Source organism: Candoia aspera, chromosome 1, assembly GCF_035149785.1.
Source record: "Candoia aspera isolate rCanAsp1 chromosome 1, rCanAsp1.hap2, whole genome shotgun sequence".
Taxonomy (NCBI): domain Eukaryota; kingdom Metazoa; phylum Chordata; class Lepidosauria; order Squamata; family Boidae; genus Candoia; species Candoia aspera.
In genome coordinates, this window is record NC_086153.1 from 35,856,031 (window position 1) to 35,883,102 (window position 27,072).

General features: G+C 41.3%; 1 protein-coding gene across 2 annotated transcripts in view; it reads right to left on the reverse strand.

Moving 5' to 3' along the window:
- The window catches only part of MSH6 (mutS homolog 6), a 37,726-nt gene that overhangs the window by 2,734 nt on the left and 7,920 nt on the right, over positions 1-27,072 (reverse strand). Inside the window, exons 2-8 of one of the 2 annotated variants that reach the window (XM_063301758.1) lie at positions 14,088-14,290; positions 11,899-12,074; positions 7,067-9,620; positions 6,336-6,598; positions 4,485-4,602; positions 3,726-3,815; positions 1,684-1,838 (exon numbers count right to left, since the gene is read on the reverse strand). In XM_063301758.1, coding sequence (XP_063157828.1) covers positions 1,684-1,838; positions 3,726-3,815; positions 4,485-4,602; positions 6,336-6,598; positions 7,067-9,620; positions 11,899-12,074; positions 14,088-14,290 — 3,559 coding nt within the window. Of the gene's footprint in view, positions 1-1,683; positions 1,839-3,725; positions 3,816-4,484; positions 4,603-6,335; positions 6,599-7,066; positions 9,624-11,898; positions 12,075-14,087; positions 14,291-27,072 lie in introns of both variants that reach the window. The other variant, XM_063301749.1, reaches the window with a different exon arrangement.

Here is a 27,072-nt window from a genome sequence, read left to right on the forward strand (position 1 = left end):
TAAAACTAGATAAAGAGAACCCAATTAAACACTTTATTTAGGAAAATGATCCAAAGCTATATAGTTGTATGTGGCAAAAGTACATGAACTTTTGCTTTCAGTAACTGGTGTTCCCCCTTTGGGCAACAATAACTAACTAAACATTTCTGATAACCGTTCATCAGTCCTGCACATTGGCTTGGAGGAATTTTATCCCAATCCTCCTTACAGAACAGCTTCAACTCAGGGATGCTGGTGGGCTTCCTCACATGAACTGCCCCCGCTTCAGGTCCTTCCACAACATTTCTATAGGATTAAGGTCAGGACTTTGACTTGGCCGTTCCAAACCATTAACTTTCCTCTGCTTTAACCATTCTTTGGTTGTACAACTTTTTTAGGTCATTGTCTTGTTGCATGACCCACCTTCTCTTGAGCTTCAGTTCACAGCAGGAACCCTGATACTTTCCTGTAGAATTTGCTGGTACAATTCAGAATTCACTATTCCATCAATGATGGCAAGCCATCCTGGTCCAGAGGCAGCAAAGCAGGCCCAAAACAATGATACTGCCATGTTTCTTGGATGGGATAAGGTTCTCCTGCTGGAGTGCAATGTTTGCCTTTCACCAAACATAACACTTTTCATTCAAGCCACAAAATTATATTTTGGTCTCATCTGTCCAAAGAACATTCTCCCAATAACCTTCTGGTTTATCAATGTCTTTCACAAACTAAATGGGCAGCAATATTCTTTTGGGAGAGTGGTCTCTTTCTCCTTGCAACCCTGCCATGCACACCATTGTTGTTCAGTGTTCTCCTGATGGTGGTCTCATGAACACTGATATTTAGTAATTGAGAAAGGCCTTTAGTTCCTTAGACATCTTTGAGACTTCCCGAAGTACCTACATGCCTTCCTCTTGGTGTGATCTTGGTTGGTTGACCACTCCTGTAGAGGGTAACAATAGTGTAGAATTTCCTCTATTTGTATACAATCTGCCTGATGGTGGACTGGTAGAATCCACTCTTTGGAAATAGTCTTTTCCAGCCTGGTGAGCATCAACAACTATTTTTTGGAGGTCCTCAGAAACCTCCTTGGATTGAGCCATGACACACTTCCACCTACCTGTGTTGTGAAGATCAGACTTTGACAATGAATACCCAGAATTCTATTCTTTAAATAAAGCAGGACCTCCTACACTCTCACCTAATTATCATCCCACTGACTGAAACATCTGACTCTTAATTTCCCCTTCAAATGAACTGATTAATCCTAGAGGTTCACATACTTTTGCCATACACAAACATGTAAGCTTTGGATCATTTCTCTCAATGCATCGATGAACCAAGTATAATGTTTTTGACTCATTTTTTTAATTGGGTTCTCTTTATCTAGTTTTAGGACTTCGTGTGAACAGATCATACTTTAGGTCAAATTTATGCAGAAACTGGAAAATTCAAAAAGTTCACAAACTTTTAAGCACCACTGTATTTGGTGCAAATTAGCTAAGGATAAGGATCAGAAATGTACCAGTATTCAGAAAATGAAGGGAAAATAATTTTACATTTTTTTCTTGCTAGTTTAACCAATCTATCCTTGGGAAGAAGGGAGGTTTTCACTTAGCAGTAAACTGTTCTAACGAAGAAAGAACATTCTCACGTCTGATAAAATTGCTGAAACTACCACTACAAGCACAGAATATTGCATACCATATGTCCCAATCGTACAGAGAGACTGTGAGAATAGTCTTCTACTAAAGAATGGTAATGTGTTGAAAACATCGTGCGACATTTAATATTCTCTGAAAGTTCTTTGACAACTGCACTAGCAATAGCAGTTCCATCAAAAGTCGCTGTACCTCTCCCTGGGAAATCAAGAGACAAAATATTGCAACAGATAACTGTCCGGCAATTTGGGTTTAAGAACCTTCCTTTGTCACTTTCCATAAAGCCAACCCACCTACCTACTAATCCATGTACAAATCTGCATTGCTAAAAATGTAACAGGCAATTGAAAAAAGCAAAGTATAGCATTCTAGTACAAGATAGCTAATGAAAGAAAGAACTTCAATTATACAGGAAGTGCAAGCAGTTAGCATAATGCAAAATACAACAGAATACATTTCTCCCTTACAAAAATTGAAGGTTCTACACCATAATGGAAGGACTTAGACAATTATAGTTGTTCCTTTATATGTAAAAAAAGTGGCTTTGCTTGGTCTTATTCCCAAATTAGATATTAATTGCATGTGGAGAAGTGATATCAAAATTTTAAAATAATATTTAACATTCCTTTATGGCTAGTATGATGTTAATATGGAGAAAAACTAAAGAAAAATACTTCTTCCTTACAAAGTCATAACTAACAGGAACAGAATAAAAGTAAATTAAGTATTTAAGTCTGAATAAAGATCCTGCTTCACTATCTTCTGCAGCTAGAAAATCCTTATTTATAATAACATCTATTGAACCACCCCGTTTTTTTTTGGTTTGTTTTTTGTTCCCATCCAGTTTTGTTATTTCTGCCATCTTTATTCGTTGTTGTTTCCTTTTTAAAGTGCCCAGAGTCATGCAGCAAATAAATAACAACAACAGTGCTGCCATCCCTAAAACTCAGTCATGAAAGACAAAGGTATAAACCAAAGGACCTATGAGAAAAGTCTTGTTTCTACAGATGGAATTAAGAATGGGCCAAACTACTTTTTACTTAGTTAATAGGGCATTAAGGGGAAAAAAAGTCAAACTGATTTTTTTGTTATCATCTTGCCCTACTTGAAAAAAGTCCTGCCTTGAAAATATGAGTTGGAAGCTGACAAACAGGAGGTTTGAGGGGGGAAAATTTATTGCTTTTCTGGATACCTGGGCCAAATGTTTGAACTGTTGAATAAAACTGTTGATTCGTGAAAGCCTAGCCAGTTGTGGGGGTCAGGAGGGGGTGCTGGTCGCCAATGAAGGCTCTGACTGGCAGTATTAGGATCAGATAATTTCAGAAGCATTGACTATGCTTTTTTAGTTAGCATGGAACTTAGTCCCATCCTAACAAATTTGTGTATTAATCACTTCAGTTATCTTACTTAAAAAATGAGATATACTGTGTTCCAAAATGCTTGGGTTTCTGCAAGGAAAAGGCAGAATAAGCAGGCAAGGCCTTCACTAAAATCTTTAATTAAGCAAAGTCTGGGCAAATTCACAATGTTCTAATAATCTTGCCTCTGGCTTTACAGTACATGCTTGACCAAATGCATGTGAAGGTCTTTTTTTTCCCCACAAGTTATCAACTCTGTATATGTTTTTACTCATTTGTGCCTTAATTTTCTCATTCATTGTCTTTGGAAATCATCTCAACTCTCACTAATGAATTTCATCTGTAAAATTAGTAACATTTTTACTTATCCATAACTATATATACTTGGAAAATTAGGTGTGATTTTTAGAAATGGCTATGCTTGGGCAAGAAAAACACAACATTCAGCATTGCAAGCATTTGTTGTCTAATTTAAATCGGGCTCTGGGTCTTTGGTATACACTGTAAGTATTATTAGATTTTTGCATGACCATTGCACATGTAGTAGCTAAGAGACTTTCATTTAAAGAAGATGCTGGTGCATATCTTGTTACACATTACTTTGTCTTTCCATGCTACATTGAAATCAGCCAAAAGTACTGGCGAAACTAATCTGATTTTGAACCAGTGAATCTCTGGCAGCATTAAAACCCAATTATAACACTCTAAACACAATCAACATACATACCTAGTTCATCCATAAGAACAAGGGAATGCTCTGTTGCATGTTGTAGTATACTCGAAGTCTCACTCAGTTCAACAAAGAATGTACTCTCTCCTAGATGGAAAACATTAAGACATTAACAAAATGTAGCTAGAAGCAGGAATATCACATACAAGAAATGCAGAACTCCCCCATAACACACATTATTTGTTGCACATGCTCTGTAATACACAACTACAATTTTGGTTTACTACAGTACTAACAAGTCCACAAAACACCATTTTAGCTTGAGATCTCCATGGTTGGTTAGACTGACCTGATAGTGAAAGGACTATGAACAGCCCAAGATAAGAATTACACTCCAGCACATCTGGAGAATACCATATTAGGAAAGAGTTTATAGTTTTCTCATTTAATTCAAGCCTTGTTTTAAGGCAACATTCAGCCATGCAGGTTTTTCATGCTTCTCTTTACTGTAACGTTGATACTTTATCAATCTACTAGGAATGCTCCAAATGTTCAACTAGAAAATACTGGTACCTTAAAACAATGTATTTTCAACTGCCAGACAACTGAAAAGATGGTGTGCGTTATAACACTGTTATTTTCTAGTGATTAATAAAGGATTTGTAATTGACTTGTACTTCAGGTTTGGTATGAAAACTTTTAGCTCAGACTGAATTTGGAGGTAAAGTAGAAATAAATCCTTGAATTTGATCATTACATACTGTGCTGAGGAGGACAATTTGTCTTTTAGCATTTATAGAAAAATGTGAAACCCACCTGACATAATTCTATCTGAAGCTCCTAGTCTAGTGAACACTCTGTCAATAGGAGTAAGCCTGCAAGATTCAGCAGGTACAAAGCATCCCAACTGAGCCATTATTACCAAGAGGCCAGCCTGCAAAGCAACAAAACCAAAAGCAATTAAAGAACTTTCTTCATTGTTCTGCAACCAGTCAATACTAGAGAGATTTCTCTTCACCAACTCCTTCACCTATATGTCAACTAAAATCAAGCTGTTCTACTGAGACTAGAGAGCCAGTCTGGTGTAGTGGTTAAGGCACCAGGCTAGAAACTGGGAGACCATGAGTTCTAGTCCTGCCTTAGGCACAAAGCCAGCTCAGTGACCTTGGGCCAGTCACTCTCTCTCAGCCCTAGGAAGGAGGCAATGGCAAACTGATCCTGAAAAACGTTGCCAAGAAAACTGCAGGGACTAGTCCAGGCAGTTGCCAGGAGTCAACACTGACTCGAAAGCCATCCCATTGAGACTACCCAATCTGCATTAACAACTTAAATTGTAAAGAGGAGGATCATCCTTTCTCTTGTTACTAGTAGCACTGAATACCTCTATAAAGAACTGTTAGCAATGGGGCACTCCTTTCCAATTTTCAAATTTAATACTAAATTATTCAGTTTTATTTCAGTCACTCTATCAAGTCAAACTCTAACAGATATTAGTAGAGATTTAAAAATAAACGCTACAATGAATATCCAAATCAGATAGCTTTAAAAAAAAAAGGCATGAGAAACTACAGATAGTCCTCATTTAACATCCACTCCTTCAGCAACCATTCAAAGTTACAACAGCACTGAACAAGGGATACTTATGACTGGTCCTCATAGCTGTGGCTGTCACAGCATCCCCGCAGTCCTATGATCGCGATTTGGGTGCTTGGCAACTGGCTCAAAATTACGACAGTCACAGCGTCCCACAGTGATGCGATTGCCATTTGCAACCTTCGTTGTCGGCTTCCAACAAACAAGGTCAATGGGGAAGCTGGCAGGAGGTTGCAAATGGTGATCACGCCTAATCACAGCAATTGAGACTGCCAGAACTACTGTCATGAGTGGGCGTGGTCACGTGATGCCGTGCCTTATGACCATGTTGCTTAGCAATGGAGTACACAGTCCCAGTTACCACTGGTAAGCAAGAACTACCAGTAATCCTCCCAAATCAAGGTTTGGGTTTAGCCATTTAATACAGAACTGTTCCTAAATTTTATATAGCATACTTGTGGTCTCACAATGCTATTTACAATCTAATCCACATGCTCCAAAAGGAGATATTATCTAAATTCTGGCAAACAATTTAATTTCATTGTTTGGGCATCTTTAAAAAAAAACTGAACATGTACAAGGCACATGTACAAGGAACTTAGAATGGTATACTTCTTTCGTATGTCTGGCACACTACCATTTGGATGATGGGGAAACAAGTCTATGTAGAATCAGAGGTTTCTATGAAAAGTTGTGCGAATTGAATTCAATAAAGCAAAATTAATTACTCCAGTAACAGAATTTGGATCAGTAAAAGGATGTCACTAACTTTTTAAAAATGCATTCTATTTTGGAGAATTAGTTTTCATCTGGAATATTTTTTTCTCCTTGTACAAAACTGTGAGTAACCAATACTTAAATAAAAGATGTGGGCGTGTGTGAGAGAGACTAACTATCTGGTTTCAACTTGCTATCTTCAACACAATTCTGTTTGCACAAATTCAAATTATATTAGCAAATGAGCAAACTAATATTGTAAATAAGACAAAGAACTATAACGTCACTGCCGAAGTGTATAAGGTTAAAAAATGAAGTGCGTCAAACTCATACTGTAAAGTGCCTGTCTCTAATCACCTGTCTCATGAGTGTAGATTTTCCTCCCATGTTTGGGCCAGTCACAAGGACACAAGTAGCTCTGCTCTTTGTTTTCTCATCCTCTATCCCTATTACAATATCATTAGGGATGAAATCATCTCCAAAGAATGTTTTTGTAATGCATGGATGGCGTGAACTTTTGAGCTCCAGAAAAGGTGGGGTGTTCTCTGGCAACAAGATTACTGGGCGGCACAATGGTCCATCACATCCCTGACTGTAGCGTGCAAGGCATAACAAGACATCTAGAAAATTAAAAAGTAAGAGTTAGCTTTCCTCCTTCAAGTATTTCTTGTGAAAACTAGCCTATATAGCTACACACTTCGAATTATCATCTTGATTGCAGTATAGATCTCTCAAATGACAAGGCACAGGGCCAATCTATGCTCAGCCAGGGCAGCTCCCCTTTCTGTACCAAATATAGGAATACTCTCCTGTAAGTAGAACTCTTTGATGATTTTTTTTTGTCACATAGACTAAGCTTTTGTATCTGAGGCTCTGCAGCTGAAGGAGGAGTCAAAGCCATGTAGAACATGTACTTGTTATTTTATAATTGAGGGCTGAGATATGACCATAAAAACCCAAATAAATTTCTACATAATTGTAGAAAACTACTTTTTTCTTAATAAATAAGCCTGTGATCACTTTTAGATAGTCCCAGTCTACATAGATATGCCAATGCTATTCTACTTCTATGCCAGAAGGCCACTTACCTAGAACAGCTATGCATTCCACTGCAGTTTGCCAATCTTTCCTGGTTTTATCAAAGTCGTAGAATAATCTTTTCATACAATCTTTTTGCGCTGCATCCCTCCGCTCTTCAGCGTTGATGATATCATTTAACATCTTCTCTATGTCTTTTGTCCAATAACGTTTATAGCCCTTTCTACTAGACTTCAACACATATTCATCAGGCAAATCCTGAGGCACTGCAGTTTCTGCAATCTCCATTTGGTAACGGTTTTTGCCTGCTCCCCAATACATCACGGCTCTGACACCAAGTCTTTTGCGCTGTTGTTCTAAATATTGACGAAGACGTTCCTCAACCTCACTGATATCTTGCAATGCTTTATCATAATCAGAGTCAAAACCGGTTCTTGGATTAACCACACCTGTCTTCCGTGCAGTATTATGATCAAAGGCGATATCCCATCTTTCAAGTTCTGCTTTCAAGTCTGGGAAACAGCCTGATGGATTTTTTGATTTAACTGTTGCTATCTGTTTTAGTGTTTTAGATGTAAAACCATCAACAGTATCTTCCAAAATTGAGAGAATTTCAACTATTACTTTAAATCCTTCCAGTGCAGACAAGAAATCTATTATCTTTTTCTTGCTGTACCTAGCCTCCTCGTATAAAACAGCCCTATTGTCTGGATGGTTTTGGTTCTTAAGAGAAGATCCAATACTGTGAATTTTGCTCAAAAGCCTTTCAAGGTCTGGGAGCTTTTTAAGAAGGTCACGGATTTCAGACATTTTAGCAGCCTCAGCTAGGAGGTCTTCAACTGCATCCAGGCGATCATTAATGGCACATGGATTACATAATGGTGCACAGAGCCATTGTTTCAGGAGTCTCCTCCCAAAGGGTGTACAACAAGTGTCAATTTTTTCCAGCAACGTGCCCTCTATTGAACCACTGGCTGCATTCTGCAGTATTTCCAGGTTTGCTAGAGTTACCCCATCTAGTACCATTCGCTGGTTTGTTTTATCAAAAACCTTACTTGATATGGTTCCACTAACTATATCAACATCTACAGGAATGTATTCTTCAAAATTTGCCATTGATAAAAGTTCCTTGTCAATAATACATTTTTTAAGATAGAATACACAACTGCCTAGAGCAGAGAGCACAAGTTCACTATTTTCTGCAGGAGTAAGTCCCAGCGAATCACTTTCTGCAGTCATGGATCTGATTACTGGTGGCAGAGTGACTCTGCTATTTGAATTCTCTTGGTTCTGGAAATAACCTTCTTCAATGAGAGTTTTTAAAGTTTTAGATGCATTCCAGAACTGAGAACCAGGAGTCAAGCTTTCTTGAACAGTAAAGGAGATTAAACCTTTAAGTATCTTTTGTGTTTCTGCAGAGGGGTTTCCTCTCTCAGAAATTATCTGTACAGGAGTATAATGAGCGAGAAGAGTTCTAAACCTAGAACAATGGCGGTCATCCAGGAACTGGCCTACATAAAACTTCCCCACTGATGTATCAACAAAGCAAACTCCATAAGTACGATGCAGGCCAGCAGAATCCTCTATTTTTTCTTTTATACAAAGAAGATATTTGTTGTGGGTCTCTGAATAGTCACCATCAAGAATACTGTAGGTCTGTGTGCCTCTGGAAATTATCCTGCATACTTCTCGGCGCACAACCCTGTCAAATCTTGTTGGGTGAGCCAAAGATTTACAGCGTGCTTCCATCATCTCAGGAGTCTCCATCTGCTCAACTCGTACAACCTTATGACCTTTCTGGACTAGGATATTGGAGAATCTATCAAAAGCTATTTCTGGAAAACCTGAGTGAGCCCAAGTACCTTTCATAAATACCAAACCAAGCTTATTTACACCAACAACAGCATCCATATGATACAACTCATAAAATTTTCCCACTTTATAGAAAATCACAGCATCAAAATTTTGACTCTTCAACTCCCACCATTTCCGCATTCCTGGAGTGCAGTTTTTAAGATAATCCTCTGGCACAAATAAAGTACTTGGATCATAATCTGGATCATTTTGTCGTCTTCTGTGACCATCCTTCCTTTTACCATCCTGAAGCCAATCAATTTTATCATGCTCCCACATGGTTGGACTACCATCTCCTCCTCCTCCGCCGCCTCCTCCTCCATTAATGCTTGGTCGAAAATCAAAACCTTCAGGAGCTGCAAAAGATGCTAATTTATACATGATCTCAGGAGAGATTTCCCTGTTGGGTGTTTCAGGAAGGTTGTTCTTAAGATTATCCTTTTGGGGAGGTTTACATGCCTTTTCCTGCATTTGTTTAGGAGAATGTTTAGTGAGAACTTTAACGGGACGCTTCTTTTCAGGGCCAGTTTCAGATTCAGAAGTCTCGCTGTCACATACTTCAACACTATTTTCATCACTGCTGACTTCATCTGGCTTAAATTCCATATCGGAACCCTCATTATCAGTGTCTGAATCCATGAAAATCCTTCTCTTTTTGGCTTTTCCATCAGGCTGCTTTCGCCTAGCTATCCTTTTATTTCTACTTTTCACTTCCTTTACTGTGTCGAAATCATCGCCCTCATCACTCACCTGCTTAAGGGAAAAAAGCCAAGAAATATAAAAAATGGATATTTGAAAGACAAGTTGATAATTGGCAGGCTAAAGCTTCAACTTGCAAAGCACTGACAAAATCTGCCCCCTTCCCCAATCTCTTTTTTGTAAATAGGTGGGCAGATCAGTGTTCTCTTGCTTATACGTACTTGCTAAGCCAAATGCATAACCAGTAAAGGAAAAGTGCACAGGCTTATCTATCTAAGATAACAGGCCATATTTTTCTACAATAATAAATCAACCATATTCAACCTCAACTTAAATAATAAGAGTAAACATAAAAGCTCAACAGATAAAAGAATTTATCTCCCTGACTTTATCAAGAGACATGTCTGGTACAGGTTCTTAATTATGATCATGACATTTGATCATGCTTGTATATAACCTCAGGGGGGGCCTGGGACAGGAGCAGTATATGTATTTTGTTCCTCCTTGATCTCTCTCAATACCATCAATTATGGTATTCTTCTGGACTGGCTGAGGGGATTGGAAATGGGAGGTATGGTTATTCAATAATTCCCCTCGTTCCTCTGAGGCTGATTCCAGGCAGTGTTGGTAGGGGGTGCTTTGAAGGGTGCCACAGGGCTTGACTGACGTCCCACTCCTATTTAACATCTACACGAAACCACTGGGTGAGGTCATTTGTCATCATGGGGTCCAGTATCATCAGTATGCTGATAGTAGTTATATACATGTGGTCCTCGTTTAACAACCACTCCTTCCGCAACCATTCGAACTTACAATAGCGCTGAACAAGTGGTACTTACAACTGGCCCTCATACTTACAGCCAGCGCAGTGTTCCACAGTCACATGATCGCAATTTGCAACCTTATCTGTTCATGGGGGCCAGGCAGAAGTCAATGGGGAAGCAGGCAAGAAGTTGAGATCATGTGAGGCCCTCGCTTAACAATGGCAACCGGCACTGCCAGAACTGCCGTCACTAAGCAGTGCAGTCACATGGATTCTCAACTTATGACCACGTCACTTAATGATGGAGTTCCCAGTCCCAATTACCACTACCTGTATCTCTGTCCCAGGCCATCCTGGTGATGCTGTCAAGGTTTTCCCAGTGCTTGGAGACTGTGAGGGTCTGAAGAACCAAGCTCAACCTTGATAAGACTGAGTGGCCATAAGTAATAAAGAGGATGGCCTTGAAGGACAGAAGGAAGACCCGCTACTAAGGCAATGATCAGAGAAATTAAACTTGAGTCCAGGCCAAGAAATTAATTTGCAAAAATGCCTCAGACAGCTGCTGCCCCTCCCCAAATCTCATGAACATGAAGGGAAGAAAAGCAGCATATTCAGATTTGAAAGATTCTGTTACTATAGCTGTTCTAATAAAAGTAGCTTTTCTTAGTCTAGTCTACCTGATAGAGCTGACAGTGGCTGTGGGTTTCAAAGCTCTCCTTATCTAGTCAGCTTCCATTGTTAACTATGGATGTAATAACATTCTCTCGGAGTTGGTGAACAATCTGGGGACATCCTGGGTTCATGGCTCCTGCTTCAGGAGCAGGTGGCAGCAATGGCAGGAGCATCTTTGAACAAATACATTCTGTGTACCAGTTGCACCCACTCCTAGATTAGGAGGTGCTGCTGTTACTCATGCCCTTATCACCCCCCAATTGGACTATTGCAGTGCACTCTATGTGGGGTTGCCCCTGAGGACATTCAGAAGCTGCACTGTTGAGGGTCACCTTTAAAATCCTACATGGCATGAAGCCAGCTTACTTGCAGGACTACCTATCTCTGATGGTTTCTGGCCATCCCAAAAGTTCTGGCAGAGTGAGCATGCTCTGGGTCCCCTCAGTGAAGCAGTGTCACCAAGTGGGCTCTACAGTAAAAGCATGCCTCCTCTGTCATGGTACCTGCCTCCCCCTGCAGATTTGGACAGCCCCAACCCTGTTGGCTTTCCGGAATGCTGTGAAAACCTGGCTTTTCCGCCAGGCACTGGGGTGAGGATATTAATGGAGCACAGCAAGTGTGTGAGATGTATTGATGTTTTTATAAGGGATTCAACTTGGTTCTTTTAACTGATTTGAATAGGCAATATGTTTTATCTTTTGTTTGACACCCAGACTTCCATTGACAGATTAGTGGTTATATAAATTTGTTAAATAAATGAACTGCAGTTTCTGAAACACTTTCCTTTTGTTTTAAGGCAACAATCCACTTATATAAAATTGTATCCTGAGAAACATGAAAAGAAAAACAATTTTTCTAGCATTTCTGAAAGCAACAATTTAAACAAAAAATTACCTCCATTTCTTCTTCCTCTTCCTCTTCACTTTCTGAAGGTTTGTCACACACTGCCAGACCAAGTCGTTCACTTTTATCCTTTCTCATAGCAGCATCTGCCAGTTCCATTGCTCTTTTAATTTCAGGTTTTGAACTGTAAAATATACCTCCCCTCTGGGTGTCTCTGCCCGTAGAACCTTTAAAATAAAGTAAATAGAAATAGTGGTTACTGGGATCTCTTTTTACTAAGTCCACCCTGTTTTAAATTTCAGTACCTTTTTTTAATACCACTGAATCTAAACTATTAGTAATCTCCTGAAAATACTGAAATGCCATAACCAGCAGAGACCATAGCAGCTATTCAATCACTAATTCCATCATTTAAAACTCCCTAGCAAGACCTCCTGCTTCTCTATAGCACACATTAAAACTACTATAGAACACAAGTGTAGTTTTAAAAAATCAGTTTTTTTTTAAGTTATACAGTAACTGAACTCTACAAATGTACTGTGTTCTTCGCACTCCAAAATATGCAGACATAATGCAAGTAGAATCCACAAGCTGAGAGGGAAAAGTAGATATGAGCAGTAAAAGGAAAATGCTCTGAATTAATCAGAAGTCTCCTCTACCGTGCAGTACACGGATTGTTTACTAAGTGAGAGTATGAGACAAAGAGGAGCACCTTTTCAGATATGTAGATATTTTCTCTACTTGAAGGAGAGACAGTAGGAGAAAGCAAAACAAAGCAGAGCTGATTTGTTTGGACTATGTTTTGTTAACCCTGAACCTGCCTCAAACTCCATCTAGATCAATTCCCAAACTCTGTAATGTCGTAGGAACATCTCTATTCTTCTTTCTTTCTTTTTTTTTTTTAGAGGCGGTGGATGGTTATGGTTTTCCCACTTCTTTCCTAGAAATGGCTTGGAATAATTCTGGAAGGCCCCTTTCTTCCCTCCTCTTAACTATAAAATCCCCCCAAACCAGGTATTTTCTCACCTCCATAAAAGGACATTTTTCTGCATGTTCTCACACAAGCCACCATTTTTTACAATCCATTCCATGGGAATTAGTTTTTGCAATTTATACCCTTTCCTCTGACTGCATTAGAATGCTTCCAAACCACTCTTCCCCAATCTGGTGTCCTCCAAATGGCCATAAAAAATGGTAGAGAATCCCTGGAGTCAATCTGGACACATGGTTATTACATGACACAATCCCCATGCCTAGCCCACAGCCTTGCAATTTCCTGGTTGTCTTCTACTACAGTACCAACCAGAGACATCTGCAAGGGGAATCAGATGACAAAAGCAGTGTCATGCCATAAGGTCCACCCCTTTTGTACATGCACTGTGACACTGTACATATGTACAAAAGGGGCAGAGCCTCTGTCATAATGGCACAGTGTTGCTTTGGTTATTTTGATGAAAACCTCCAATCCTGCAGATACCTCTGGTACTATCCAGATACAAACCAGCTTAGATTTTTGGGATAGCCATTATGGGCTAGATGATATCACATGCTGTAGCCATGCTAGCTCAGAATTCTGAGAGTTACAATCCCAGCATATGGTGAATACCAGGTTCAGGAAGATTGTTTTAAATCACGCTATTTTTCTGCACTGGCTGCAAACAGATGTGCAGAAGTCTATGTAGGAAAACCAGGTGGCAGCTGAATTAAATCTTGTTCAAATCACAGTTGTTTTCTGGTTTAGGGGGAAAGCAAATATCTGTTCAATGTTTTCTGTCATAACTGTTTCCAGTTAAAGAACAAAGGTGGGGGGTTTTCTGTGTATGTCAGCTATCAAGATGAAGCAATAGCAGTATTAGTAAAGGTAAAGGTTTCCCTTGACGTAAAGTCCAGTCGAGTCCGACTCTAGGGGGCGGTGCTCATCTCCGTTTCAAAGCCTTGGAGCCGGCGTTGTCCCTAGGGACACTTCCGGGTCATGTGGCCAGCATGACTCACGGAACGCTGTTACCTTCCCGCCAAAGCGGTACCAATTAATCTACTCACATTTGCATGTTTTCGAACTGCTTGGTGTGCAGGAGCTGGGAGAGCAACGGGAGCTCACCCCGCCGCGCGGTTTCGAACCGCCGACCTTCCGATCGACAGCTCAGCGGTTTAACCCGCAGTGCCACCGCGTCCCATAATAGCAGTATTAAGTGCACAAATATCTGACTTCAGGTGTAATATTCTGTTACTGCATCTCTTACCTTTATATGGTCTTATGTATCTAATGCTAACCCAACCCCTTGATGGGTCATCATCAAAAAACTGTACATGGATACGTGATGCTCTTCCTCTCCCCCTAAAAAGGTTTCCTTCTGTTGGGTGTGGGTACACAAGGCATGGCCACCATGGGTAGCCTTCAAGTTTGGCCCAAACTAAATCACCAGGTGAAAACTCATTGAAGTCACTGCAACAAAAGGAGAAAAATGTCATATAGCAATGAATATATTTTACTGAAAATGAGGTCTGAAAGTCAATATTTTATGATAGCACAATTTTCATAAAAAATCAACAGGCTACACATGCTGTCAATTTCTTTTGCTGATTAATTTGCTATTAAATTCATTTGAAAATTAAAATTATATTTGCTAGGATTATGCAGCCCTTCAATTGAATTCCCAAAAACAGTATTTCAAAGAGCACACACAAGTGTGAATTTAATACTGCCTTGCAACTCTTTAAAGCAGCAGGTTTTTTGTCCAGGATCGCCCAGCTGCTCTCTGCCAACGCTACATGAACCTGGGAAAATATATGGCTCCTTTAAAGATTTGCAGACATTTGTGCTTTTATGCATTCCAAAGCATCTTTTTGGAATTTTATCTATCTACTTTTCTGTAAGAAAAAACATGAAGTGACTTCATGTTTGTTAATTAACATATAGCCATTGGAATCTGCAGGTCCTATTTCTGATGAGCATGACAATGTTTTGTTACAATCATTAAACTAAAACTATACTTAAGAGATTTTGCACATATAACCTTCCAAATGACCTGAAATTAACTCTTCCAAGATTATGATCCTAATGAAACAACTCTGTGAAGTCCTCAGCGTTCAAAGATCCCTTTTAGTTATTTTTCATACCTGGTTTTTGTTTCTTCCCATCTTTATTTCTCCCCTAATGTAAGTTTTTGCATTTTGTGTAAGTTCATGCTAATACATCCCAAAATAGCATTCACCTTTTTAGGCGCTGCATCATGCTGCTGGCCCATGTTCAACTTATTATCTACTAGAACACCCAGCTCCTGCCAAGCCAGGTCTTTCCATCTTATATTTGTGTGTTTCATTTTTCATATCCAGATGTCAAACTCTACATTGCTCCCTGTTAAATTTCATTTCAGTTGACTGCTCAAGTTCTCCTAAATCTTTTTGAATTTCCTTTCCATTTTAAAGTGTTTGCCACTCTTCCTAGTTTGTACCATATTACATCTAGATTTGGTAATTATCCCCTAGGGAATTCCTGGAAGCTTGGCATTCAGACAAATCAACCATCAGTAGACACATAGAAATAAATCACATTTACACACCATTCAAAAGAATAAAAAAACTAAAAAGGAAACAGAAAGACCAGAACACATCCTCTTTAGCAGCTAACACCTAGATAAGCGGGGATAACACCAGACAAATCATCAAGGAGAAAACAATACCCTAATCAAGGATCTACCAAGAAGAAAACCACACCCCCAACACTGGCAGGGCAAGATAATATATATAAACAGGGAACAAACCCCACACTCACTAGCATTGATGATGTTACCTAGTTGGGTAATGAAATGTCTGCAAGCAAACAACCAAGCTCAGAGAGCACCAAGGGCTCCACAGCTTCATATTAATTGTGAGAGAGATTTGTATGCATTTTTATTTTCAGTGATTATTATTAATATGAACAGACCAGTCCAGGTAAACTTTCAGAAAGTACTTTTAATAGATAAGGTAGTTCTCTCTGAAATTTAGTTTGATTTATTTTAGCTTTATTTATTTTATAATTTTTTGCAGAATCCATTTAACTTGAAATGTTGAAGAAAAAGAAGTATAATGAAGCCTACATTTCAAATGGCTTTAGTTGCATTATGGAAGGTAATGAGACACAAAAGCCAGTGTTTTTGTGCAGAAAAATTCTTGCAAGCAGAAGAATGAAGCTGAAAGAGCATCTCATGTCTCTCCATCTTGAAAATGCATCATGCAAAAAAAGAGCTCAATTTGAAGAAACTGGAACATTTCCAAAACTTGGATTTAGCAAAAAAAAGTTTCTTGATCCTTCCTATGAAGTTGCTTTTTTTTAATAATAATTTTATTGAAGTTTACATATGCAAAGATAAAAAACTGATATACAAAAAATGAAGAAAAAAGGAAATAGCGAAAAATAGAAAAAGACAGAAAAAGAAGATATATAAAAGATGACCCCCCCCTCCAGACAAGTATGAACAATTTCAGTAAGTTTATACCTTCTCTAGTAAAGAAGGAAAAAATAATAATCTTCCCTTAACACATCCCTTCTAAATAATCAAAATATAAGAAATCATCATTTAATCCTAATTAGCAAAGGTCTATTAAGAGCTACCAGAGATAACACATACATTTTAATCTTAATAAAAAAAAAATCCATTTTATAATCCAATTTATCCCTTTCCCTAAGAAATAAAACAAAACAAAACAAAACTCTCTTCACTTATAAACAAATCCTTAAAGCCTCCTTGTACAGTCCTGGTCAAGGAAAAAAAAACATTAATTACTACCAGAAACAACGTATAAATTTTAACCCTGATCAAATGGATTCACTTTATAGAGCTTCTGTTTACTTTTAAAAAGATTAATCTTTAACCCTGTCAAATAATGTCCCCGAGTCCAGTTCTTATCATGTCTTTGTTTCCTTTCAGGAATAGCCACAATTTCTCTTTGTCTCCTCCCAGGAACAGCTTCGTTGGTTTAACGCATTCTTTTTATAAATCCAAGATAGATAGTCTTTCCAAATCACTCTTCTGATTTATTATTTGTATGATCCCTTTCCTTTGACTCTCCATTTTGACATCTTTTTCCATATCACTCTCGTACTCTGGAATTTTCAAATCCATTTTCAAATCCACTGCATCTCTTTCCATAACGCTTTTGTGATCCTGCTTCAAACCCACATCCGAAACTACCTCAATTACAAATTCGTTTGGCACTATAACTGTTCGAAGTCAATTCCAAACTTCTTTTGCTGTTTTCAAAAGTCATTTATTCTTTTTAATCTTACAAAAATCTTCTTTCATCAAGGATCAAAGGAAATTCTCCTGGTGCGCTGAGATTTGCCCTTCGGAAGGTTCCTAATTTTCAAAGAAATCTGATAGTTTCTGATATTAATTAGGAGAGAAAGTGAAAGTGAATCTAGTGTCTGTTTGAAGGCTCTGGACCATGGCTTTGGCAAAGTGTTCCCCGCAACTTCCAGAGTGCTTGACCACCTGGAGATTGCAATTATGTGATTTCTTCTGTGCGAAGTATGTGTGGGTAATCCAGTCCTCTCCTTGATCCTGAGAGGATTCCAAGGAGCCAATATCTTCACTGGCTCCTCTTATCTGCCGCTGCAACTGGCAACTGGCTCCCCCCTGGAGTCCATGAAGTTGTTTATCAATTGCCACACAAAGGAATTCCCATACAATTGGAGAGCCTTTAGTAAATCCATGTACACTGGAAATGCTTGAGCTGATGTGGGGACTGGAACAGAAGAAACTGTTACCTTGTCAAATAGTGATATATTCTAAAATAATTTATATTTCTTCTAACAGTTTGGAGGAGGTCAAAGAATTGGCAGTCTCATCATTCCCCTTCAGCACGCAACTAGATGAAACTCACTGACACCTCTCAATGAAGCCAACTGTTTTGTTTGTTATGTGCAAGCTGATGTCATCAAAAAATAACTCTTATTTTGAAAGTTCCTTCTAGAAACTACAAAGACCATCAACATTTTAGAAATCGTAAAAAAAAAAAAGGGAAGACCTGCTGAAGCACAGAAAAGAAGTACCAAAAGGGACAGAATAGAAAAAAAACCAACCAACCCTGGACATGAATGAGGCCAGCAAAGGGTAAAATAAGGTCAAAAAAAGGAAAAGGGTCTCCAATCCCATGGCACACGCGGCAGTGCAGCTTATAAAAAAAGCCAGCACAAGGAAAGAACCAAGGACCCTCGGGACCTGGACCCAACTTCTTCCAATACCCTAGCCTCTGTCTGGTTAACACACGTCATAGGAGCCTTCTGAGTATGGTGTTCTTTGAAACATACTTTTGCTTTGTTTTAATAAAGCAACTCTGTTACTGGAAAAATCTCTTGATATTTATTGGGAATCTTAGTGCAAGTGTTGCGTTTTTTGCATAGAACATAGAAACTTATGAGCCCGCTGAAGGAGAGGATGTATGTTTCCCAATAAATAATCCACCAAACACCAGGACTGGGCACCATTATCTCTTTTAGCTGCTCCCTGTTCCTTGACTACATGAGAGTTTATGACCCTTAGAGTCAGGGAAGTAAGGGGGAAAGGCTGGCACTCATGTCTCTATGGCCAGCAAGTGGTGCAAGTTTATGAGCAGACCAGAAGGAAAAAATGAGAACATAATACATCTGTTTTGTTGCTTTAGTGAAAAAAGAAATTTCTTACATCATTGTCACTCTGTTTTTTACAGATATGCACTGGCAACAATGACTTGCATATTGATTTGGCAAAGACTACTCCATAATTTTCTTATTCAAGCTCAAGTTGCCTTCATACTGAAATATGAATAAAATTTAATTTTAACTCACCTATCTTTTAAATTTAATTATCTTGTTATTGATTTGATACCTGTATCCCAATCATACTGTGGGAAGCATAGGAACTTCATGTTCAGAAAATGAGAGCCTCAGGGAAGAAAAAAAAATGATGTATCTATATATAAACAGTAAGAAAAATAAACTGCTTGAGCATTTCTATAGTAATAGTATTAGAAGAGATGACTCCCCCCCTTTTTTTGTTTGTCCTGCTGCTATACCTAAAATAATAGGAAATCTTACTAAAAGATGTAAGCTGTAAAATATATTGCCTTCTTTTTGTGAGAGATCTTCTCCTGTGTGCTGTGTTGAGCCCAATCTTTGGCTGATGGGTCTGTGACCAAAACACTCCCCTTTTTATGCTACAGAATGAGATGCAGACCAATTTGCTTTGTTAACTCTTTGTGTCTTGGTACAGCAAGAGATTTGGTTAAAATATCAGCAATCATGTCTTTTGATTCACAATATTTCAACATTATCTTTGATGTTGGTAAACCAACTACCTTTGGTTTAACAGAAAGCTACCATCCTTCTCCCTGTGTATTTCCAAGCCTAGGTAATTTGTTACTGTTGCAAGGCTTTTTAATGTGAAATGGCTTTTCATGCAGGCTTCAAAATCAAGCCTTTGTTTTTCTGTTGATGTGAACAGCAGCAAATCATCAACATAAATGCATAGATACATACAGCCTTGTTCGTCTTTCTTCATATATACACATGGATCTGCTTTTCCTTTTTCAAAACCAAAATTCTGCAGTTTTTCATCTAATTTTTGGTTCCAGGATCTAGCAGCCTGTTTTAACCCATAGATTGATTTTTGCAGTTCACAGACCAGATTCTCCCCTTTTTCATAGCCAGGGGGTTGCTGCACGAGTAATTTGTGGTCTAATTCACCATAGAGAAATGCAGTTTGAATGTCCTAGTAGTGAACTGACATTCCTTTGAGTGCAGCAATTTTTAACAGTAATCTAATTGATTCAGGGACGCAGTGGCGCTGCGGGTTAAACCGCTGAGCTGCCGATCGGAAGGTCGGCGGTTCGAAACCGCGCGGCAGGGTGAGCTCCCGTTGCTAGTCCCAGCTCCTGCACACCAAGCAGTTCGAAAACATGCAAATGTGAGTAGATTAATTGGTACCGCTTTGGCGGGAAGGTAACGGCGTTCCGTGTCGTCATGCTGGCCACATGACCCGGAAGTGTCCCTAGGGACAACGCCGGCTCTAAGGCTTAGAAACGGAGATGAGCACCGCCCCCTAGAGTCGGACACGACTGGACTTTACGTCAAGGGAAACCTTTACCTTTACCTAATTGATTCACCTTTAGTAACTGGTGCAAAAGTCTTGTCAAAGTCTAAATCTTTCCTTTGAGTGAACCCTTTTGCAACTAACCTTGCTTTATATTTTTGGAGGCTTTTCACACATTCACAGAACCTGAGTCTTTAGAACAAGTGAATGCTTTACCACCTGAGATTGCACAAAATTGGCATTCTGCCATGCAACAGGAGTTAGCATCCTTGAAAGAAAATAAAACATGGAAACTGGTAAATCTACCTCCCAATGAATGCTGTCTAGGTCGTAGGTGGGTTTTCAAACTGAAATGGGATGCTGATGGCAAAATCCAAAAATATAAAGCAAGGTTAGAAAAGCAGATCCATGTGTATATATGAAGAAAGACGAACAAGGCTGTATGTATCTATGCATTTATGTTGATGATTTGCTGCTGTTCACATCAACAGAAAAACAAAGGCTTGATTTTGAAGCCTGCATGAAAAGCCATTTCACATTAAAAAGCCTTGCAACAGTAACAAATTACCTAGGTTTGGAAATACACAGGGAGAAGGATGGTAGCTTTCTGTTAAACCAAAGGGGAGATAATGTTAAAATATTGTGAATGGAAAGACATACAGAGTTGACAAAGAAAATTGGTTTGTGTCTCATTCTGTAGCATAAAAAGGGGAATATTGGTATACTGTTTTCTGCTACAGATTAAGGTTACTGTGGTAACTAATCATTCTGGCTGGGTGAAGAGGTTGAATTTAATTGTCCTCTTTTTAGGTGATAATAGTTACATTGCCTGAGGCGAGGGCAGCTTGCTTGCTTGTTAGTTCCTTCTTTTTAGGCTTGCAGCCAGTAAGCAGCTCTCTGAGAGAGCTCTCTCCTCTTTGAGAGCCTGTGAAAATGCACAAGCCTGTAAATATGTTTTTGTGCTTTCTGTAAATAAATTTATTTTTATAGAAATGCCTGATGTGTCTTTTCTGATCTCTCCTGGGCCAAATGCTTTCCAGCACTCTGCCAACAATATGGACACACAGAAAAACGTGTTGAGTGATCAGCTGAACTTCAGTGTAGATCTACTATGTGAATGGAAAAAAAAGGAAGGAAGTGTGTGGGAGTATACCACAAGGCCAAAATTGGGGAAAACAGAGATCTCTGTGCATTGCACATTTCAAGGAACTCTTTTCTAGCAGTATTCCCAAACCAAGAACACACTAAATATAAGCCTCAGAGTATCCCCATGCTGAGTAGGGATGAAGGAAGTGTAATCCAACACATCTTGAAGAATCCAGGTTGTGGATGGCCGCTTTAGGATATGCTTACAGCTTGTGTGGGATGCAGGCCAAGCCTGCTAGATTTTCGTGTTGTCTGAAGTGAATGAAGAGTACATTCTGAAATATGGCCAACCTTCACCTGCATCAATGTATGACTGAGATATTAAGAGGGGACTCTCTAAAATGTATTTTATACACATTATATAATGTTCTCAGTAGAAATTGTGTGAATTTAGGATTATTGGAAAAATACAGCAAATTTGCTTCAATACCATTAACAAAGTAATGGTACTATAAAACTGTTTGTTCTTTTCTATTTTCCTCCCATAACCTTCCTGGTGTTATTTTATGAAGTAGCTGCACTGCCAATAGGTAAATTTAGTACTAAAGTAAAGAAGCTCAGTATGTTTGGAAAAACAGATAATGACTGAAGAGAAACAAGGCATGCAGCTGAGGCAAAAAAGAAATGAAAGGCATGAAAAAGCATTTGTCCCACATCTTGAAAAGTAGACGTTCATGCTGAATCAGTTACCAATGGATGAAACAATGGCCCCCACCCCATACAGCTATTGTGAGTACCCAATCCTGAATGAGGAAAGGCCCAGGGCAGGCAAAGAAGGAAACCAATCAAGGGCAAAAAACAGGAGAAAGTTACAGCAGCCTGCACTTCAAAGGGATAAAAAGTCCTTGATTTTTTTCCTTAGCTCTTCCCTACATCTGTATTTCAGTTTGGCTTATATTGTTCTTTTAACTGTGCTTGGTTACTTTCATTACCTTGCATTAAAAGACCCTAAACAATTTGAAATAAAAGCTTTGAGTGATTTCAAAAATTACAGTGTGTTTGTCACTCTTCTGAGCCTATCCTGACAAGCTGACAGCTGCAGCATATTTGTCTGTTTTAAAGCAGCTCACTGACTGCTATGCTGTCACTTGATCTCCCAGACACATAAGCTGCATTTGGAGGGTGATGAACTCAGGTCTGGGAAAGCACTGAGCAGAAGATGGTTTTTCATATGCACAAAGCTCTTGTGGGGGGAGTAAGGGAAGAACGAACACAAGCTGATGAGCTAAGAAGAGTTCTGAAACTGTGAAAAAGAAGTTCTAGTTGGGAAACTAGGCTGAATTTGGGAAGTTTTGGATGCTAAAGAATATGCCTATTCTGGGGTGGGCTAAAGACCACTAAGATCTGTAAGTTCCTGGATGAAGAGAACTAATCACTGAGCAGTAGACACAATTAAGTCATCAAATAATTTACTGCTTTACTATGTGCCAAAGAACACTTTCACAAACTTGTGAAGAAGAAAAGGATTGGTGTCAATCATTGCTTGAGTGTTCTTCTCCACCCTCCCCAATAATTAGAAGGATGATAAATCCCGTGCAATGCCTCACCTTCCCACAAAGTCAATCTAAGTTTGCCAACCTCAGTTAAAACCAAACCTGGAGGTTTATGCCACCCCATATGTCATATTTGCATTTTCATATACGTATATGCTATCAGCCTTTCTCTCACAAAGTGTCATGTGCGCCGTTTCAATGTATTTGATGCATCGTAACGTTTCGCATGTCATTAATTGGATGCGTGTTTCATTGGTCTAGGGAGGATGGGAACGATTATGTTTTGGCTTTGCGTTGGAATGTATTTGTATTATCTACTGCGCTCAAGGTTACTTTCCCAGGCTGGCAACTCTGACGATTGCTAGCACCTGTGCCGGGCGGGGCTGTTACGAGGGAGGCGGGATACGTTTGAAGCAAGGGTTTAAGTTTGTATTTGGCGCGCTTTTGCTCATTCTCAGCTTTCTCTGTATTTGCTTTTAGTACTCTAATAAATCAGATTTCATTTAGCATCCTCTTGTGAGTCTGAGTATTTGGGGCTGGGGCAATCATTACATAAAGCTGAGAATCTCAGTTCCTAACTCCGCTGGCCCCTGTCCAAGGAAGACAAGCGTCTAACTTGTGAGGGAGAGAGCCCGCGATGACCGAACCCGAAATCGTGATGATGGAGGAAGGAGAACCGGACTCGACCGTGAGGCCGTCCGGCCGACCGTCCCAAGGAGGGGAGCTGTCCGCCATCAGAGAGGAGGCGAGCTCCGGGTCGGAGAGCGAAGCCGGGGGGCTGAAAACGGCCCCGGAGACCACCGTGAATTCTCCGGGCGAGCTGCTCACCTGGGATGAGACCCGAGGAGATGCCACAGCAGCGGGGGGCCCATCCTGGAGGCAGAGATACCCCTTATCCCCCAACGTGGTGCAGGCGCAGCCAACGGAGGGCTCACCCACTCCGGATCGAATCAGAGTGCTGGAGTCGAAAATGGATTCGTTGGAGGCTATTCTGAAACAGCTGAGCTTGGATGTAACCTCGATGCGAGAGCGCCGGGAAGAATCCAGCCAGAGGCATTCAACCCCTTCCTCCCAGGGGCTGACCCCGGAACGGCGACGGGTGGTGCGGAGGCGCGAAGGGGACCAGTCGGTCCAGATGGAAAGCGCAGCATCGTCAGGGCGATCGCCCCGGGGCCCCGTGCCGCCCCGAGTCAGGGAAGCACCAGCCGCAGCAGCACCGGTGGTGGGGCGCAGCCCGGCGGGAGGCGGCATGCGAGACTTCCCTGTCAAGTTTGATGGGGACCCGACCAAACTCTCGTTCTTCCTGACGAATGCGAAAGCCTATATGGAGGAATGGGGGGCGGTTTTCCAATTGGAGAAGGCAAGAATCATCACCATTGCCACCAAACTGAAGGGGAGGGCGGCAGACTGGTATGTCCAGATGTGCCAGTCGGAAGCGCCTGAACTGGAAAATCTCGAGGAGTTCCTCTGGGCGTTGAAGCAACACTTCGAGGACCCCTTAGCAAAGGAGAGAGCAAAGCGAGCCCTGAAGGAACTCAAGCAGGGGTCCCGATCAGTGGCCGATTATGCTTTGGAGTTTAAAGCGCTAGCTGGGAAGGTGGATGACTGGTCCCAAGCAACCATTATCGAGCTCTTCAAAGATGGCTTGAATACCGAGGTGCTGCGCTGGTCCCTGGGGAGGGACGACCCATACACGCTGTATGAGTGGATCCTGCTAGCAGGAAGGGCTGAACATGCCCAAGAGGTCTTTGCCCAGCGGAAGACCGCCAAGTCGGGGTGGGAGGTGAAACCCAGCCGCCCAGTGAGCACCGGGGGGAAACCGGGACAACGACCCTGGGACGAGGAGCGTGAGAAGCGGTACGCCAAAGGATTGTGCCTGAGATGTGGTAAGGAGGGGCATCGAGTGGCAGCATGCCCGAAGGCAAAGGTGGAGGAACGGCCCGGAAAACCGCCGGCGAAGTCCCCTGCGTTGCCGAGGAAACAGAAAGCTGCGGTGGCTGAGACCGAGGGAGACGATGTGATGTTCTACGAAATTGAAGGGGAGACCGAAATCCCGCAACCGGCGGGAAACGCCAGCCACCTGCTCTAAAGGGCGCCGCTGGGCAGGTGGTAGAGGACGGGCGCGAGCCTCCAGCGGTGAGTGGCACTTACCGCATACTCATGGTGAAATTGAAATTGGGTTCCCAAGTCAAGACGGTGGAAGTATGGGCCATGATTGATTCGGGGTGTTCCCGGTGTCTGATGCACCCCGACGTGGTGGCAGCTTTGGAGCTCCCCATTTTTCCCCTACAAAGACCCATCGCATTTACTCAATTGGATGGGTCCATGGCAGGGGGCAAACCGGTCACCCATTTTACAGGGCGGGTAGCCTTGCAACTGGGCAGTCACCAGGAAGGGTTGTCTTTTGTCGTGGCTCCCGTAGGGGGCCCATTGGTGGTGTTGGGGGTACCATGGTTGGTGCAGCAAAACCCCCAAATAAACTGGGTCTACCGGACCATCACATTTAGGGATGGGTTTTATCAAGCGGCAGAGGGGAAGGGTGCCCCAGAGGAGATGGTGGGGGTTGCGGCAGCTGCGACTCCGCCTTACCCGGCCTCTCCTCTGGAGGGCTTGCCGGCCGAGTACAGGATGTTTGCTGATGTATTCGGTGAAAAGGAAGCTGACCAGTTGCCCCCCCATCGAAAGACGGACTGTGCCATAGAACTACTGCCCAACACTCAATTGCCTAAACCAAAAATTTATTCCATGACGCAAAAGGAACTGACTCTGTTGAGGGAATTTGTGGACAAAAATTTGGCGCGCGGATTCATTGAGCCGGCGAATTCACCCGTGGGGGCGCCGGTTCTTTTCCGCCCAAAAAAGGATGGGACATTGAGACTTTGTACGGATTTCCGCGGATTAAATGCTGTCTCAATTTCCAACAAATATCCCTTGCCATTGATAAAGGACATGTTGTCACATCTGGCCAAAGGCAAGATCTTCTCTAAACTGGATTTAAGAGAAGCCTACTATCGTGTACGAATCAAGGAGGGTGATGAGTGGAAAACTGCATTCAATTGCCCGTTGGGAGCCTTCCAGTATAAGGTGTTGCCGTTTGGGTTGGCTGGGGCCCCTGGGGTATTTATGCAATTAATCAATGAAGTTTTGCATGAACATCTGTTTAAAGGTGTACTGGTGTATTTGGATGATGTGTTGATTTATACGGAAACCATGAAAGAGCATGTAGCTCTGGTAAAGAAAGTCTTGTGTAAACTCAGATCTGCTGAATTGTATGCAAAGCTATCCAAATGTGCCTTTCATCAGACCCAAATTGACTACTTGGGGTATAGGATTTCTGATAAAGGTATAGAAATGGACCCTGCTAAGGTGCAGGCTATCATGGACTGGGAGAGTCCCCGTACCCGCAGGCAACTTCAAAGTTTCTTGGGGTTCAGCAACTACTACAGATTATTCATAAGGGGGTTCGCTGAGATTGCCTTGCCCCTAACGGACCTGCTTCGAACAAAAGGGGTGGGAGATACTAGGAGAGTCAAGAATCCCGGAGCGTTGTTGAGGTGGACGCCTGCTTGTCAAACGGCGTTTGAGCGGCTGAAAGCAGCTTTCGTCAAAGAGCCCATTTTACAACACCCTGATCCCTCAAAGCCTTTTGTTGTACAGGCAGATGCCTCCGATTATTCTATTGGCGCATTGTTGATGCAAAAAGACGAGGCAGGATGCCTCAAGCCCTGTGCTTATCTATCCCGCAAGTTCTCGGAAACTGAGAGGCGTTGGCATGTTTGGGAAAAGGAGGCATTTGCAGTGAAAGCTGCATTAGAAGCTTGGCGGCATCTGTTGGAAGGGGCAAATCACCCCTTTGAGGTCTGGACTGATCATAAAAACTTGGAGGCACTTAGTACCCCTCGAAAACTGAGCCCTAAACAGGTTCGTTGGGCTCAATTTTTCAATCGATTCAATTTTCAGTTCAAATTTATTCCAGGGAAAAAGAACTTCTTGGCTGATGCCTTGTCAAGGCAACCTCAAGACTCTGGGGCGGCGCCAGATGTGGTAAGCACCCTATGGTCGGCGCCCCAATTGGGCATGCAAGCTGTGACGCGAAGCCAAACGCGCGCGCAACAACCGCCCACCACAAGCGCTGCTCAGCCAAGCACTTTGTCAATTCCCTCCCAATTGCAACAAAAGTTTTTAAAAGAATTGAAAACGGATACTTGGTTGCTTGCGAATAAAGACAATGTTACTTTTGACAAAGGCTTCGCTTGGAAGTCCGACCGCCTCTACGTTCCTGAAAGCCTCCGAAAAGATGTGTTAACACGTTCACACGATGACAAACTCGCAGGTCACTTCGGGTTTGTAAAAACCTTGCACCTCGTTCGGAGGCAATTCTGGTGGCCCACATTACGTAAAGATGTCAAAGACTACATTGCTTCCTGCACTGTCTGTGCAATGTCCAAGCGCAAGGTGGGCAAGCCCCAAGGGCTGCTGCAGCCGGTAGCAGCCCCCTCTTCCCCTTGGGAAGAAATCTCCATGGATTTTATTGT